Below are 18,874 nucleotides of genomic sequence, written 5' to 3' on the forward strand. Positions count from 1 at the left end.
AACGGCCTTGGCAAAAGATCTCACTAGACTTTATAGTCGAGCTTCCGCCATCCCGAGACCACACGGCAATCCTGGTAGTCGTGGACCGCTTGTCCAAGATGGCCCACTTCATCCCGTTGAAGAAGACCCCCTCGGCGGCCGAGACCGCGCGAGTCTTCATTCGTGAGGTAGTCAGGTTGCATGGGGTCCCCGAAGACATTGTCTCGGACCGAGGGGTCCAGTTCACGTCCAGATTCTGGAGAGCACTGTGCAAAGCCCTGGACATCAAATTATCTCTCTCTTCTGCGTTCCACCCTCAAACTAACGGTCAAACCGAAAGGACCAATCAGACCTTAGAGCAATATTTGAGATGCTATACCTCATTTACTCAAGATGACTGGCTGCCACTTCTTCCTTTAGCGGAATTTGCGTATAACAACGCCCGCCACTCAGCAACAGGGCAGTCCCCGTTCTTCGCCAACTATGGCTTTCACCCAGTCTTCCTCCCGGATTTGGTGTCGGAATGCCCAGTACCAGCAACACAAGATGTGGTAACGTTCTTCGCTGCGAACAATGAGAAGCTTCAAGTGGCCATCAGTCGGGCCCAGGAAGACTACAGGAAAGCATTCAACAGGAAACGGAGAGGAGATCTGGTATTGCGGCCTGGGGAGAAGGTTTGGCTGGCGACGTCCAATCTAAAGATGCTTTGCCCATCGAAGAAATTGGGACCCAAATTTATAGGCCCCTTCTGCATTAAACGGATGGTTAACGAAGTAGCCTATGAACTCGCCCTCCCTGACACGCTCAAGATCCACCCGGTCTTTCATGTGTCCCTTCTGAAGCCTGTGGTCCCAGATGCCTTCCCTGACCGGGAATCTAGACCCCCGGAAGCGGTAACGGTCGAAGGAGAAGAAGAATTTGAGGTTGAAACAATCCTGAAGTGTCGAAGGAGGGGAGGCCAGACCCAATTCCTTATCAAATGGAAGGGCTATGGTCCTGAGGACAATTCTTGGGAACCAGCCCATAATGTCCATGCACCCAGACTTGTCCGGAGGTTCTTTCGCGATCACCCGTGGTGGAGAGATCGGATGGGCATCCGGAGGTTGCCCGTAGGGGGGGGGCAATGTCAGGGATCCCCTCGATCCCCGCCGTGTTGGTCCCGGCGCAGGCGCAGTATGCCGCCCGGCGCAGGGACTCGAGCACTGGTTCCGGGCCGGCCGCGGCGTTCGAGTTCGCGCATGCGCAGTAGAAGCCGCGGCCGCCCGCTGGGCACCAATGGCAGCGCAGGGCGGGATATTTAAACGACCCTGAGCTGTCATTCAGTGCCTTCTGGTCTTTCCTGCATTCTGAATCCTGTGAACCTGTACCCTGTAAGTTATTGACCCGGATTGAACCTGACCTTGCTGTTTTCGCCTGTTCTGACCCTTGCTTTGCCTGACCTCTCTCCTGAATGCCCCCTATTGGATTTGACCTGCTGTTGCTGACCTGGCGTGTGACCCGACCATTCTATGCCCGCTGCCTTGTACCTTGCCGCCCTCTCTGTTACCGACCCGGCCCGTCTGACCCTGCTCATCCATCCATCCATCCCGTGCAGTGGGGTCTTCTGACCTCCTCACATCAGACTCTTCCCCGTGGGAGCCCCTTGCGCATACTACTACCACTGACGGACGCACCCGGTAGTCACGACCTGGTCTCAGGGAGCTCCAAGTCCATCCCCACCATCAGGGGCCCTGGTGAACAAGCACCCTGGGACTTAGACTCCGTGCGCTGGGGACGCCTATTCAGTGGAGTGCTAGTAGTACCGCCGGGCGGTCCCTTACACATACTCACTGTGCCATTCATGTGAAATCACCCCCTGAAGCCTGCAGGAAAACCACAGCTCTCTCTGGTTCATCCAGAAGACAGTCATGATGTGGAGTTTGAAAGAAAGAAGGCTGCACCAAAACACAAACACTCCTGAAATTGTTGGTTTCTCTGTGGATTTTGCAATATCTCACGAATGTGGTGTTTGGTGGCATGGAGACGAGAGGAGATAGGAATTCACATCTACAGATTTCCTGGGTAACTTAACGAATAAGTGCATTTTCATACAAAGTGCACTTGTTCTTTTTGCTCCCCCACTGCTGATTGTTCTGAGCCCACCTTCTCCCTTGGCAGATGCATACTTAGCTAGGTCCAATGCCCGCGGCATCCAGGGATTGTTTACATCCCGCAAAAGTCTTCAGTCTCCTGGTCATGTTTGCGCAGTAGAGCTTCATAGATTTCTTTGGGGCTCCTTTACCTTTGTCTTCTGGCCCATAGATTTTTATGAAGCATTACTGCAGAGGTGTGGCTTGGCTGTCGATTCCCTCATCCACGCTAAACAGCATAGATGGAGGGATCTCCCCTGCTGGCTATTTTATTTTGATAAGCCATGACCTGGGACTGTCAGAATACCTAAATAGTGGCTGCATCCACTTGGATGCAGCTGCTGTTTGCCCAACAATTTTCTCCCCAGTTCCTTTGATTTTCAGATCAAAGGATAATGGGTGGGAGATTCCAAAACCACTACCCATGACTCACCATTCATTAGGAACCCGTGGAAATTTGCTCAATGTATGGCAAGCATTTGTCTCATACCTATCCTCCACAACTATCTACAGTTTGAAGACTCAGCTTGATGCAGGCTATTGGAGCAACAATGGAGAGGTTGTCAGCTGGGATAGTTAACCAGTATGGCCTCTGAACTGTTATATTTATTTGCTTAACATTAAGCTGAAGAAACTTCGCTCCAAGCAGCTTCTTCCTTGAACCTCGGGTGTTGGAGGCTAACCAAGCCATCCACGCTCAATGTCTAGAAGCAAACACAATGGATAAATCACAAGCATCCACAAACATGGCAATGAAAGTCCATGTCCTGGGACCTCCCCCTCTAACATATTTCACCCAATCATGTCTTTATAACGAAGTCTTGATTGGGTGAAACATGACAGAGGAGTGATCTCAGGGCGGGGAATGTCACTGCTATGTTTGAGGTTGCTTTACAATTAATGTGGATGTTTGTGATTTAGCTCGTGTGCTGAAGCTTTTATGTTTGCTTCTGAACATTTACTTGCTGTTCAGGGTTGCTGAGTACTGAATTTTTTATTGTTAAATATCATCTTAGGTACTCAAAAATTATAACAATATATGTTATTACCGTACAAGAATCCTGATACAATCATCTTATTAAATATTCTCAAATTACTGGCCGACAACTGCACCACTATGGCCAGCACAATACTAATAGAGGGACATTTTCTCATTAAATGTGGGGTTAATGGGGTTGTGTTTTCCAAGTCGTTAATATTGTGCTTCTTATATCTGCTTATTATTCCCTGTATGCAATTATGTTTAAATAGTAACCCACACTGTAATTTGTCCGTGTAGCACCCTGCCATTAATGTTCATCATGCAAGTATGTTGTTTACATACTGCATCTACATGACTTTAGGGTTTACATACGTGTGATGTGCTTCATGAGCACTCATTTTATCTGCTTTCTTTTGAATTGGTATTAAAATAGTGATTTATTTCAAGATACCCTCATTGCCTATTCCAGTTCTAGTCTGTCTCTTTTTGCCTTGCTGTGCGTTTGAAGTTAGAGCAAAGCGCAGCAGGGTGCACCAGTGAGCCACAGCAAGAGCACCACATTGTCAATTAGTTTTCTTCCCTTGTAAGACTGACTGTTACTTATAAAATCTCACTATTAATTAATGGCTTGGAATGTATATTGTGTATGCTGTGCATTTTCCTAGTACAAAGTGCTTTAAAGATTGTTTTACTGGATCATCCAGGGATTAAAAAAATGTTATCTAGCCCGCCTGGTCATCTGTTCGATGTGTGTCCAAAGCATTTTAATGTTTAGCTGTTAGTATGAGTTTGTATAACCCTAGCTCTAAGGTTAAGTGAGGAATTGGTGCTGTTTTATGTACCTTTAAGTACTAAATGTATTGATTGTCCTTTTGGTCTGGAGAAGAGCTGATTGATTGCAGTTGGTGATAACCTTTAATGGACAAGGCTAGTAGTCCTCAAGGATGAAATATAGATTTAAAAACCTCACGAAGGCTTAAAGAAAGCCCGGAAATTTTCCAAATTATATATACTGTATATAAGACTTGTGAAAAAAGTCTAGGGAATAAAGATATGTAGCATTGGACACATCTTCTATATTTTGGGAGCTTATTGGTATTATGAACACTTATCTTGATTTGTGATATTTACTTGTTGTGAACTACCAGTCTTCTAGAACAAGTCAAGTATTGACATTTTCAAAATGCACTTTTCACTGAAGGTAACCTTGGTTTATTTAATTTTGCATCAAATGCTCAGGCTAAATCTTCCATGTTTGCAACAGGTTTACAACCCCAATTCCAAAAAAGTTGGGATGCTGTGTAAAATCTACATCAAAACAGAATGCAATGATTTGAAAATCTCGTAAACCCATATTTTATTCCCAACAGAAAATAGACAACATATGAAATGTTTAAACTGAGAAAATGTACCATTTTAAGGGGGGAAAAAAAAGGGAATTTTGAAATTGACAACAGCAACATGTCTCTAAAAAGTTGGGACAGGGCAACAAAAAGCTGATAAAGTATTATTATTATGCAGGATTTATATAGCACCAATGGTTTGCGCATAGCTTTACAACATGAGGGCAGACAGTACAATTACAATACAATTCAATACAGGAGGAATCAGAGGGCCCTGCTCATTAGAGTTTACAATCTAGGAGGGAGGGTCAGGTGGTACAAAAGGTAATAGCTGTGGGGGATGACCTGATGGAAGAAATAAAACTTCAGTTGTTAGTTGGGGGCAGAAGAGGCTTCTCTGAAGCGGAGGGTTTTCAGGGATTGTCTAAAAGCAAACAGAGTAGGATATAGTCGGACAGATTGGGGTAGAGAGTTCCATAGGATAGTAGAGGCCCGGGAAAAGTTCTGGAGGCCAGAATGACAGGAGGTGACGAGGGGGCTAGAGAGCAGGAGGTCTTTAGAGGAATGAAGAGAACGATCAGGTCGGTATTTAGAGACTAGGCTAGTGATGTAGCTGGAGGCTGAGATGTGGATGGCTTTGTAAGTAGTTATTCGTATTTTGAATTGAATTTGTTGGTTAAGCAGAACCCATCGAAGGGATTGGCAGAGAGGAGTAGCAGACACTGAATGGTTGGTATGGTGGATGAGCTTGGCAGCAGCATTCATAATGGACTGAAGGAGGGCTAGCCTATGTAAAGGTAATTCCATGAGGAGAAAGTTGTAGTAGTCAAGGTAAGAGATGACCATGGAGTGAAATAGGAGCTTTGTGGTTTCATTTGTTAGGAAGGAGCATGTTTTGAAAATGTTGCGGAGGTTGAGGCAGCAAAATTTGCAGTGATTGGATATGGGGCTGAAAGGATAGTTCCGAGTCCAATTCCAAAAAAGTTGGGACAAGGCCATGCTGACCACGATGTAGCATCCCCTCTTCTTTTAACAACACTCTGTAAATGTCTGGGAACTGAGGAGAGCCATTGCTGGAGTTTTGGGAGAGGAATGTTGTCCTATTCTTTACCTGAGCATATGCTGCTCTAAAACCTGGATATATCTTTCAGCATTGATAGTGCTTTTCCATATGTGCAAGCTTCCCATTGCATATATACTAATGCACCTCCATACCATCAGAGATGCAGGCCTTTGAAATGAGCGCTGATAACAAGCTGGAAGGTCCCTCTCCTCTTCAGTCTGGAGGAAGTGGTGCCCATGGTTGCCAAAAAGAATGCCAAATTTCATTTCGTCTGACACAGAACAGTTTTCCACTTTGCAACAGACCATTTTAAATGAGCTTTGGCCAAAGAAGATAGCCGTGTTTCTGGATCATGTTCAGAAATGGCTTCTTTGCATGATAGAGCTGTACCTTACATTTTTGGATGGCACAGCGAACTGTGTTCAGACACTGATTTTTGGAAGTATTCCTTAGACCATACAGTGATGTGCATCACAGAATCATGCCTATTTTTAAAGCAGTGCCGTTTGAGGGCCCAAAGATCCACGCATGCAGTATTGTGTTTTGGCCTTGTCCCTTGCGCACAGAGATTTTTCCATGTTCTCTTAATTTTTTGATGATATAATGTACTGTAGATGATGATATATTTTAAAGTCTTTACAATTTTTCATTGATGAACATTATTCTGAAATTGTTTGACAATTTTTACATGCGGCTTTTCACAGATTGGTGATTCTGATTGAGATTGTGATTCTGAGACACTCTGACTCTGAGATGCTCTTTCTATATTCAGTCATGTTACTGACCTTTTGCAAATTTACATTATTAGTTGCAAAATGTTCTTCCAGCTCTTACTTGTTAGTGCCTCTTAGTTTACCAGCTTTTTGTTGCCCCGTCCCAACAATTTTGAGACATGTTGCTGCCATTTCACAATTCCCTAATGCTTTTTCTTAAAATGGTACATTTTCTCAGTTTAAACATTTGATATGTTTTCTATTTTTCTATGTTTCCATCGCCCTTACCCTGAAAAGTAATCAAAATGATTACAGCAACTTTCCAAATTTTATATATTCATTGTTTATTTGTTATTATTATTATACAGGATTTATATAGCGCCAACAGTTTGCTCAGCGCTTTACAATATAAAGGGAGACAATACAGCAACAATACAGTTCAATACAAGAGGGATAGGATTTACATGGGTTCTTATCAACCCCTCTAGGGTGAAAGAGACTTTCTAAAGGTAAATATCAGTGTCCTTTATTCGGAATGTTGGACAGCAAGCCAGCTGGGTACAGGAAGATGTCTCGGCCTGTGACCTAAACTATATCAATCACTTGCACTTTGTGTGCATGACAAGCTGCTTTTGCCCTAAAGAAGTGGTTCCCCATCGCAGTTCTCAAGTACTGCCAACAGGTCATGTTTTAAGGATTTCCTTCAACTTGCACAGGTGATTTTAATTAATGTCAATGGCTTGGTATTTATGACTGCAATTTTATCAAAGGAAATTCCTAAATATGGCCTGTTGGGAGTACTTGAAGACTAAGGTTGGGAACTATTGACAAAGAGGAAAACCATATAATATGTACATGTGCCATTCACCTAGCATTCAGCATCCAAACAAAAATTGCCAAATCAAGAGCTGCAGAAGGTTAATTTTTGTGAGAGTGTGTCTTTTAATGTGTCTATTTAATGGTACTGCCCAGCAGAAAATACTTGGAGAAAACATTGGCACCAAGGTGATATTTATACAGCAAGACATTTGTGACCAGTATTTTTTGTGTCTACCTACAGAACATGTAAATGTTTTGCCAGAAAGTACAAAGGAGACAGATCATGATGAAAAAGAGGATGATGAAGATCTAAGTGATATATCCAACATTGAAATTTCTGGTAGGTAATAGTAATCTCTTAATGTAAAACGAATTTGTAATATACACCCCTGGTGGTGTCTAGTGATACCTGAGTTGCTCAGTCATCCACATTTCTGAGTCTGCTGTGAACTGAGTTCTCTATAAGCTGCCATGTTTCATGCCACACTTAATTCCTTGATGTTACAGGTAGCCTTACTGACCACTAGTCCAGAGTTGGATGTGGTAGAACTGTTGGTAACTGAATTCAGTTTGTGCATCATAGACTACCACAGCTTTAATTTTCCAGGGGCTCTTAGGCAAACATCTAAAGATACATGAAAATATCTGTTTTCTCTTTTGTTTATTGATGGACAGGTCTTCTATTCTTGACCATAGAGTTTATAACGCCACCTAAAGCGGTAGGACACTAAGCAGAAAAAGAACTTGGCACCGCATATAGTGAGTAAGGACCTTGTTCCCTGCTGGGACCTGTGGTTTCATTGCTTTTTCCTTTTTTCCTGGTATTTTTTCCTGTGGAGAAGACTTCTCTTCACACCCGGAATGCTCACAGTATATTTTCTTGTGTGAGCCTCTGGGTATCATCACCATTCCTTCTCTGTAGCTTGGGTGTTAGCTGTTCTCCAACAGGGCTTTGCACAAAGCTTGCTTTGAGCACTATTAAGGGCTAGGTTTCTGCCTTGCCGATCTTCTTTCTTGATCCTTGGCCTCGCTCCCTTGGATTGTACCTCCATCCCAGGAGTTCATCATGTGGTGCCCCCGTGAGTTTTCCATTGCTGCCGTGGAACCTGCCTTGGTTCTTACGGTTTCCCAGAAGCCTTACCTTTAGAGCATTTAGCAGCTTCCCATGCTTACTGTGTCTTGGGAAGTCGTCTTACTAGCTGTCCTCACTTCAGTGCTGTAGGTTCTGGAGATGACAATCTTGTCCTGTGAGTTTCCCTATTGGTCTTTCTGAGCGCTAAGTGGTTCTCCATCCATGCTAATCCTTCCTCTAGAGGTGGTGTCGATTTCCATTTGCATGAGGACATTGTCCTGCTCTCCCTTGTGCAGGACGTTGCATCCCCAGTATTTCTCAATGGCTGTAGCATATGCCATTCTGTGTTGGACTGCTATCTTCACCATGACAGCACGCTCTACTGAGGGGATTGGTGCCTCTTAGATGATCAACATCCGGCATCTGTGTCTCAGGTTTGCTAGGCAGCCACCTGGTCATCTGTGCATGCTTTTAACAACTTTACAAGTTTGCTGTGCTTGTATTGCCGGGGGCTTGTTTGGGCTGCAAGGTTGTAGGTCACTGTTTAAGGCTCATTGTTCCCCCTTGGGGGGGAAAATTTTTCTGGGTGGTTGCTATGTTCGCCTGGTTGCTCTGCTTTTTATGTTTCCCATCCCACATATGTTAAAGTGCGGAAAACTGTATTGGTTTGAATGGGCCCTCATTTTTCTCATGCTTTAAACTATTCATTGTGAGCAGTGTCATCAGTGCCAGGTTCACTATAGTTTTTTTCTTGTTCTCTATTGGCAGTAATTGCTCCACATTTCAGTGAATCAGCACTTTTCAGCTTGAAACAAAGACCTGTGGGTTTGAGCATCTGAAGAGAATAAATATCTCAACCAAAATTGTGTTGACGGTACTCTTCAAACCTTCGATTCCCTAATGATAAGATATGCCCTTCCTAATTCATACCTATTTCGGTACCTCCAGCTATGCCATGCATTTCATTTGCAATTTCGCAGTCAACCAGTCATCTTTGCAGTCTCAGGGATTGAATCCCTACCTCGTTATGACTCTCTAGTGAAAAAACTTTCCACTATATATAAAGTCCGTCAACCTACCATAAACGAAGGTCTTGACAAGTTATTATCTTGCTGGCGTGAGGAGGTGCCAGAATTTGACAGTGAAGACTGGAAAGACATACAGGAATATCCAATGCAACAACTGTTCTCCACCCGGGACCGATTAATTCAATTTAAAATTCTTTATAGAGTTTACTTCTGTCCCCAAAAATTGCACAGGATCTACCCTTCACATTCATCTAAATACAAACATTGCTCAGAAGACAAAGCAACATTCTTCCACGTGTTTTGGGACTGTACAGTAATTAAGAAACAAGGTATTCTAGTGCACTGTGGGAAGATATCATTGTTAAGCCACTTACTGTCCCATTGGCAATGAATGGAGTGTAATGTGCCTATAGGCACCAGTTGCCGTGGTATTAGTGTTGTGGTTTGTTTTCTATTTTAGTTTTGTTTTTATGTTTTCCCAATAGGCTTTCTTTTGTATTAAAATTTTATCTTATTAAATAAAAAAAGAAAAATAAAGACCTGTGGCAAACGAAACATTAAAAAAATGACCTTGTCTTACAGGACACTCTCGGTGTCCACATAGCAGATCAATTTTTCTTGAGAGAAACCTGGATCCCCACATAGAAGGGCAATCTAATGTGTAAACATTAGTTGCCTGGTCACTGGCTATTGCCTTTCTTCTCCTATCTCCAGCACCTTACTGTCATCTCATCACTGTGATGGGTGATCTCTCTAACCAATAGTGAAGAGTAGCACATGGTAGAGGGAAGGTCAGAACCAGCAACCATGGAAGCTGGTTGCTGCTTTCAGGTTAGAGCATCATGCTATTTGGGGATCATAGGGCTCTCAAGAGAAAACCAGATATGGTGTTCAAGCATCTGGAGCTGCCTCCAGTACAAGTTAAGTATCTTTTTTTTCTTTTTTTTTTTACACAGTTATACTTCAAGGCCATGTACACACAGGCACAGAAAACAGAAATAAGCAGCTGGACAGCAAGAAAAAAGATATTGATATTATGGTTATGTACATATGAACCTAGTTTCAGTTTAATTCATGTATACTGCAATGTATTATCCCTAGACATGGCTTTATATACACCTGTGAGAGCTGCAAGTGCTTAGCAAAAATTTGGCACCAGCAAGCAGTGTGACATTAATGACTTAATTTGGTGGCTTTGAAGTGAGAGGTCACCAGTCCCAGCTCAGATTAATACACAGGCCAAGCAAAACAGCAGGAAATATCCTTTCATGTTTTTGAAGAATTTTATGTAGTTGTTTTGATTTTTAACAAGAAAAAAAAATAATAATAGCAATTATAATAATCACACTGCATGTATAAATTTAGTAAAACATGGAAATTTATGTATGCCTTGTTTTATGAAAATCCACTATGTCCAAAACTTTTAAAAATAAACAATATTTCTGTAATAGCGATGGCTTTGTGTAGGATTAACAGACAGATTTACTCTAATAATCCACTTACATCATTTTGCTAGTGTTGCCAATAAATTGGGCCAGATATAAAGCTTCCTTTGTGCTATGTGTCTGATCGGATTGTCCTTGATTTTATGGTTCTTACTTGTGCCCACTTTTCTATATCTAGACAGTTTATGTGATCAGAGTGTTACATTGTGCAAGGTTCAGTACTACGTCATTTAGGATGAAAGTTAAAAAGATGTCTTGCCATAGCATATAATCATAGTGTTTAAATAATCATGGGTTTCCTTGCTCCATAGCAGTTTGTAGATTGAATTTTTTAAAATGTATTCTTTAAAAAGAACTCCACTGATCTCTGTATAATAACTTACCAACGCATTGTCGTTTAAGAACAGTTTTTATGGGGTCTTACGTTTAATGGTATTTTTATGCCTGCAACATACAGGATCCAAAAGTCTGAATTTTTACTCCTGGACATGATCACTCTTCAGCTAGTTATAACTGGGTTCAACTAAACTAGAAAAATATATTTCACCCTCAAGATACAATGGAAACTTTCAATGCAAAATGTGCAGTCTTTACATACAATTGTAAGGTGCAATGTCAGTCAAAAATGTTTAGGTAGTATTGGGCTTAGTGGGGAAGGGTTAGAACCTCTGTCAGATTTGTATTGCTATCTTAGACAGTTTTTCCTCACTTTGACAACATTATTGCAGAATAGTAAGTGAAGGAAAAATTCCTACAAGGACACTGATATCAATAAAAAAGGGAGGCTCAGCCTTCCCCCTACTCTACTGAAAAGTGTATTTTTCTTGGTGTCTATGGGCCAGTTGGAGATGTCTCCTAATAGTGTCACTGGCACTGGCTGCTACACCTGACTGCAAATGACACGTGGAACTCTTTTTGATATGTCTCTGTGCTGCTCACCTATTGTGACCTGGTTACCATCGGCTGCCAGACCCTCTCCTGGGCTAAGGTCATCAGTAGGAATCCTAAAACTATTGCAGTTCATCCCTTAATCACAGATCAGTTGGAACACTCATGTCTGCCATGAACTAAAGTGTATAAAAGCTGTTAGAGGTTTCCTGTTTCATTTCCCATATGAGCCTCCTATCCGTGAGCATGGGCTCTCTGGCTAAAGTGATGGGCTGTGGAAGCGCTTCTTCTGAATGCAGTTTGAGAGACTCTTCCGCTGTGGAACTGCTTTGGACACCCTCATCAACAATGTCACAAGGGTTAAGAGTACCCACCTGCCCCAGTAGAAGAAGCCTTGGACTCAACAAGACAAACAGAACCTCTCCAGCGCTCCAAAGGAATCGACACCAGAAACCAGATAATGGGTATGAAAATCAGGAATACAATTAGCCTTGGACTAAGGTCTTGGTAGTGCAGCCCTCCTCCGATTGGGGAATCAAATTGGAAACTGGAAAAAGAAGCACACAGGAGGCGCAAGCCCCTAGCTCATTATCCAAGGTTTATTTAAAATATATAAAGAAGTGAAAACTTACAAACATAGGAGCATAAAAGCCTATAAACGTCACTGAGATGACCCAACTAGGTGGTAAAGGTCCCAACTGGTAATGAAGTTTGCCCGTTGATGTGTTTCAGGGATGTGTCCCCTTCCTCAGAGCTAAACTTTTATAATTAGGAGTTAGAATTATGAGGAGTGGTCTTCTTCCTAACATACAGCTGACTTCCTAACCAGTAATCACACACAAGAAACCTACCAGCTGTCATTTAGGCACTGCCTTTTGCCAGTCATGGCTACTAATATAGAGCAGGCTGCACACCAAATTTGTAAAATTGCAAAGGTCATTTTTTTGTTCAGGTGTGAGTACGTAACGTGAATGGGTTTGGCAACTCTTTCACATAGTGAACATACAAACCTTTTTTCCTAAGGCTTTTTGCCCTGCCACATAAGATTACAGGTTGTCTTCCTCCTCTTCTGTACTCAGCAGTAGGCAGGTCCTGAATGGTGCAAGGAACATGGTGCTCAGATAAAGGCATGGTGCTGTTCCTCAGAGCTTTCTGCTGTGAGTCCATTGCAGCTTGCTTTAATGCTCCTAGGGGGTGTATTCTTGACGCCAAACATTAAAAGAGGAGACGGGTAAAGAAAGGGTGAGTATTTCAGTCAGAGCAGCTTCTATATTTTTTTTTTTTCTGACACTGGGCTACTTATATTTAAATAGATCAGATACGCTGAATTTTGGCTTTATTTAATTGCTCAATGTCTAATATTTACTAACCACAGCAACACATTAGCACTACTGTAGTTTGTGTGTTTAAGTTTGGATATCTGATTATTTAATGTTTTTTGCACTTCTGAATTGCTTATTGATTGCCTTAGTAACGTCATCTGTCTTTTGACTTTAGGACCATTAAGTATAACTAGATTATTTTTCCAAGTTTCATACAGCTTGTTAATTTTTTTTTTACAATTTTACTGAATTTTTTTATTTCTTTTTTATGTGGCTCACTTCCTAATATTTGTTGTTGTTGTTCTATTACAGGATTAATGCCTGCCAACATACATTTTACAAGAAAACCAACAAGCAAGCAGATCTCTGAGGCTACCATTTCGTCTAGTGAGTCAAGCCCTGAACACAGGTAAATAGAACGTGCATAATGAAATATCAGTAGACATTACTGCTTTAAAGTGACCTGTAATTTTTTAATCAATGTCTAATCTAACACCACTGCAGAAGTGCAGACTCCTTGTGATGCCAGATTCTATAGCTTTGTGTCAGTATTGCTGTGGAGCTGGCTGTATACAAGTGACTCCATTTCTGACCAAACTATCATTAAGATTATTCCCATCACTCAATAGTTCAGAGCCAGAATCCCTATTAGCCATTTAAGTTTTGCCATTAAGTGGCAGTGGGCTGAACCTAATGTTGACTTGGGCAGAAATCTAGCCTGGGCAAGTAGAACCCTACTGTTCCTGAGTGCAGATGTACAGTGGGGGTCGAAAGTTTGGGCACCCCAGCTAAAAATTTGTATTAATGTGCATAAAGAAGCCAAGGAAAGATGGAAAAATCTCCAAAAGGCATCAAATTACAGATTAGACATTCTTATAATATGTCAACAAAAGTTAGATTTTATTTCCATCATTTACACTTTCAAAATAACAGAAAACAAAAAAATGGTGTCTGCAAAAGTTTGGTCACCCTGCCGAATTTATAGCATGCACTGCCCCCTTTGCAAAGCTGAGACCTGCCAGTGTCATGGATTGTTCTCAATTGTTCTCAAGAAGGCTATAAGAAGATAGCAAAGCATTTTCAGATGTCAATATCCTCTGTTCGGAATGTAATTAAGAAATGGCAGTCATCAGGAACAGTGGAAGTTAAAGCAAGATCTGGAAGACCAAGAAAAATATCAGACAGAACAGCTCGCAGGATTGTGAGAAAAACAATTCAAAACCCACGTTTGACTGCACGATCCCTCCAGAAAGATCTGGCAGACACTGGAGTTGTGGTACACTATTCCACTATAAAGAGATACTTGTACAAATATGGTCTTCATGGAAGAGTCATCAGAAGAAAACCTCTTCTACATCCTCACCACAAAAATCATCGTTTGAACTTTGCAAATGAACATATAGACAAGCCTGATGCATTTTGGAAACAAATTCTGTGGACCGATGAGGTTAAAATTGAACGTTTTGGCCAGAATGAGCAAAGGTACGTTTGGAGAAGAGGGGGCACAGAATTTAATGAAAAGAACCTCTGTCCAACTGTTAAGCATGGGGTTGGATCAATCATGCTTTGGGGTTGTGTTGCAGCCAGTGGCACAGGGAACATTTCACGAGTAGAAGGAAAAATGGATTCAATAAAATTTCAGCAAATTTTGGATGGTAACTTGATGCCATCTGTGAAAAAGCTGAAGTTAAAGAGAGGATGGCTTCTACAAATGGATAATGATCCTAAACACACCTCAAAATCCACGGGGGATTACATCAAGAGGCATAAACTGAAGGTTTTGCCATGGCCTTCACAATCTCCTGACCTCAACATAATTGAAAACCTATGGATAGACCTTAAAAGAGCAGTGCGTGACAGACAGCCCAGAAATCTCAAAGAACTGGAAGACTTTCGTAAGGAAAAATGGGCAAAGATACCTCAAACAAGAATTGAAAGACTCTTGGCTGGCTACAAAAAGCGTTTACAAGCTGTGATACTTGCCAAAGGGGGCAGTACAAGATAATAACTCTGCAGGGTGCCCAAACTTTTGCAGACGCCATTTTTTTGTTTTCTGTTATTTTGAAAGTGTAAATGATGGAAATAAAATCTAACTTTTGTTGACATATTATAAGAATGTCTAATCTGTAATTTGATGCCTTTTGGAGATTTTTCCATCTTTCCTTGGCTTCTTTATGCACATTAATACAAATTTTTAGCTGGGGTGCCCAAACTTTCGATCTCCACTGTATATGCTACACTCTTTTCCTGCTTCCTGAACCTTGTTTCTGCATCCTATGTCTGTCACCCTGCTCCTAATATGCTAGCTTCATATTCCTGTATTGCTGACTTGCCATGACTCTGTTTATTCCTGTTTATCAACTGTCTGCCTGCTTCTAGCCTGGATCTCTTGTCTGTTCCAGGTGCCATATATGCCTGGTGATGTGATGCTTTGCCTTTAGTTTGTGTTTGTTGTCAGTTATATCCAGCAGGGCAAGTGTGGGGTTTGATACCTTGCAAAGCCTTCTGCATATGTCCAACAGCCCATGAGGGGTGTCTTGGTGAAGATTGGGCTTCTTTTGGTTCCTGCTTCCCTAGTTGGAGAGGAACCACAAGTTTGAGCATTGTCATGTGATATGCCGTGGATATGTTTGGGGTTAACCCCTAAAGTGTTGCTGGCTTTTCATTAGTTTGAGAGTTTGCTCTGGTAAGAGCTCCTACTCACCTTTGTAGTCATCAGGGATTCTGAGGTGTCACTCCTTTCTCCAGTCTCATTGAATGAATAGGTACTTTCTCTTTCTTTCTTTAATGGTTGGAGGCACTTTGTTTTGTGGATTCATTTGGAGCACGGACATTTATGGTGGACTTAATTTCTTATTATCATTTATAGTGGATTTTATCATTAATATTTTTGTAGTGCTGCCCTTTTTGTATTATTTAATCAGAGGTTTACGTATCTTTTACTTGTGTTAGCTGCTTTCATTGTATGTATTTTTTAATCCGAGTTCAGAAATGTATTACATTTAGAAGTCGAGGCCTAGCCTTTACAGGCACCACAAGCTGCCTGTACTTCCACCATTTTAATTGGTTATGCATAAGACATTAAAGAAGAACTGTTTAAATCTAAACTGGCCACATAGCATAAGGACTTTAAACCTTTTTGTACGCAATCCCTAGATTATTTTCATTACATGATGCCTTGTACCAAGAGAATGCAGATCTAGGTTTTTCTTTGGAGCTAGAAGCCTACAGCTGTGCACAATCTTCCAAGACTTGTCACTAATAGTGCTGGTCTCTCACCATCCATAAGTCACTAGTTGATCACCCTAACATCCATAGTGATCGCATGGGACCAAACCTCTGGCTAGCTGCCAGCTGAGTGAAGAAAATTGACAGCTGGTTGAAGCTGTTAAAAGGAAAGACAGAATAAAAATGATCATTAATGTAAAAAATACTGTTAAAGCATATCTTTAGCCAAAGTTTAAAATCATTTATTCATTTCCACCTTGTATTTTAATTCTCTCTAGCCTACTCCTATTAATCTGAATGATCTTGAAGTTTCTAAACTTTCTTTGTGAAGATCCCCACACATTTACTTCCTTGAATTCAGTGACACATATTCACTATGCCCTGTGAGTAGACACTACTGTGCCACACATTTCACAGAGCCCGCAATCGGAACTACATGAAGTGCTGAGAGGAACATATTTCTTTGGTACCCTTCTGCCCCTTCCAGCCTTGCTATGAATGCCCACAGTTGTCCAGATAGTTATCCAGTCTCATCCTCTGGTCATGTCATTGACATCTCCAGGAGAAAGTGAAAGCTTACCTGTCCTACAAATAAACACTGACTACAACTGCTGTTCAGACAAGACGTTTATAGTGTTCTCTTCACACCCAAATGTGAGCAGTTTATTGGTGTATATATCACTGATGAACTTATTGAAAATAAAATATGCATTTTGCCATCTCCAGAGGATTTTCTGTAGTCCATGGTTTTCAGTAGATCCAGTCACAGTTGTGCTTATGAAGAATCTAAATATTCATAGTTACATTTTTCATAATAATTCTATTGTTCAGTCTCATTTTAAATTTTACAGTCTTGCCTATGAGTCATTTATATTTACCCCTTTATGCTTTATGTTCTCTGTCTGAGCTTTGCAATTTGAACTAAGAGTCAAAGTGAACCCTCAGTGGAAAGGGACCCCCCAGGCCTTCATTGAAAGCTTCCTGACTTCATGCTGATAACCTCTGCTGCTTTCCTGCTCCAAAATGCGAATAACAATATCACAAATCATAGTCACATAGTTCAGATGAATGTTATACACACCTATAAACAGGGAGACAGCTTGTGTTGACAGTGTGATATTAGGAAGTTGATTTGGGGAGCAGCTGTGAGACTGTTATCTCTCTTTTCTGAGCTCAAAGAGTCAGGCACGAACTAAGTAAGTAAGGCCTTCTCTGCATTAAGGTAAAAAATCTTCTATGACTGGCAACTCTCTCCACATATACTTACCTGATCCTAATCTTGATCCAACAATGACCCAAAGCACATGTCAAAAAACACCCAGAAATGGTTTCAGACAAAGCAATTGAGAGTACAGAACTGGCCAGCAGTTAGTCCAGATCTCAACCACATAGAGCACCTCTGGAGAGATCTCAAAACAGCAGTTGGGAAAATGAACCCTGGTTCAAAATTCCAGTAGAGAGGTGTAAGAAACTCATTGATGGGTACAGGAAGCAATTGATTTCAGTTATTTTGGGGTGTGCTACCAAATATTAAACTGAGGGTACCAATAATATTGTCCAGTCCATTTTGTGGGTTTTCCTGGAATGTGTCAGATTTTGGCTTTTTGTTTCTCCACTTTTTTGTGTCATGCCAATACAAACAAAAGAAATAAACATGAGAATGCCTAAACATTTGTAATTGCAACAATTTTCTGGGTGAAGTGGTGCATTATCTGACAGAAATGCAGGGGTGCCAATATTTTTGGACATGACTGTATCTCATAGTAAAGGGGAAATGCTAAAGTGCTGAAAAAGCATTGGCTGTTTTATTTACCCTTACATAAAAGAACAGAAATGATCTTGGACTCCATGTTCATTGGTGTGGGGCCAGGGGCATATTTATCTATAAATACCACTTCCTTAAATACAACAAGTGACAAGTTCAAAAATCAACTAAGACAAAATCTCAAATCCCCATAGCACAAATAACACCTTCACCCTTGAAGATGTGAAACAATAATATAAAAATGTGCCAAAATTTATACAATCCACCCCATAAAACAAATACCTATATTTGCTATAAGTGTTCAAAATATATAAAAAAAAGTCCAAAAAGAAATAAATATAAATCCAAAAATTATGAAAAAATATAAAAATTAAAATGAAAGTCCTTCCAATCCTTCCAATCCTTTTTCACGATGATAAAACCTCAAAAAAAGGAAATATCACAGGGGCATATTTACCAAGAGGAAACAAGGTGTGTGCCTGGGGGGGGGCAGCTATTGGCAGCTGTTAGTAGAAGGCTGGGTTGGGGTCTGCTGTGGTGTTGGTCGGTATCGGGCTGTCTCGGCAGGTGGGGGGCTGTGGTGTTGGTCTGTGTTAGGCTCTCAGTGGGGGGGGGGGGCGGGAAGTGTAGGTGGAAGGGCAACTTTTATGTTGCCTAGGGCAGTACAAAACCTAAATACACCACCGCGTGGTGCTCTGATTGCATATTCAAAGTGTTTATATTACAATCTGTCTCCCTACAAATATTCCCCCAATTTCTGTCCGTAGAAACCCTTATCATTGGAACATGAAGTGTGGGGAAATCTCTCTAACAGAGCTCTAGATAGAGGTAAAATGTGACAGGGGTTGTCATCCTTCCCCACTCCATCCAAAGAAAAAAGTTAGCTGCTTTTCCACTGTGAAGAAATTAGATAAAAAGTTTCAGTTACTTGTATCTCGCTATTTGAACAATTCTTCATTTTAAAAGAGTATCCTGCTTTTTATTTGCACTTATATTTGTCTTAATTTTCTGGCAAAGCATACTTTGGTTTTTAAATGTTTCAGATGGTTATTTTGCACTGACCTTGGCTCTTTCCTTGTTAACTAAATGTAAAATCTC

The 18,874-nt window shown here is 41.2% G+C and overlaps 1 protein-coding gene across 3 annotated transcripts in view; it reads left to right on the forward strand.

The window, feature by feature from the left end:
- The window catches only part of KIZ (kizuna centrosomal protein), a 257,345-nt gene that overhangs the window by 188,905 nt on the left and 49,566 nt on the right, over positions 1-18,874 (forward strand). For all 3 annotated transcript variants that reach the window (XM_089686530.1, XM_089686531.1, XM_089686533.1), the window contains 2 exons: positions 7,270-7,368; positions 13,096-13,192. In XM_089686530.1, the coding sequence (XP_089542656.1) occupies positions 7,270-7,368; positions 13,096-13,192 (196 nt within the window). The remainder of the gene's footprint in view (positions 1-7,269; positions 7,369-13,095; positions 13,193-18,874) is intronic.

The sequence above is a fragment of the Staurois parvus genome, unplaced genomic scaffold (assembly GCF_062004578.1).
Source record: "Staurois parvus isolate SC_StPar_1 unplaced genomic scaffold, SC_StPar_1.0 ptg000401l, whole genome shotgun sequence".
Taxonomy (NCBI): Eukaryota; Metazoa; Chordata; class Amphibia; order Anura; family Ranidae; genus Staurois; species Staurois parvus.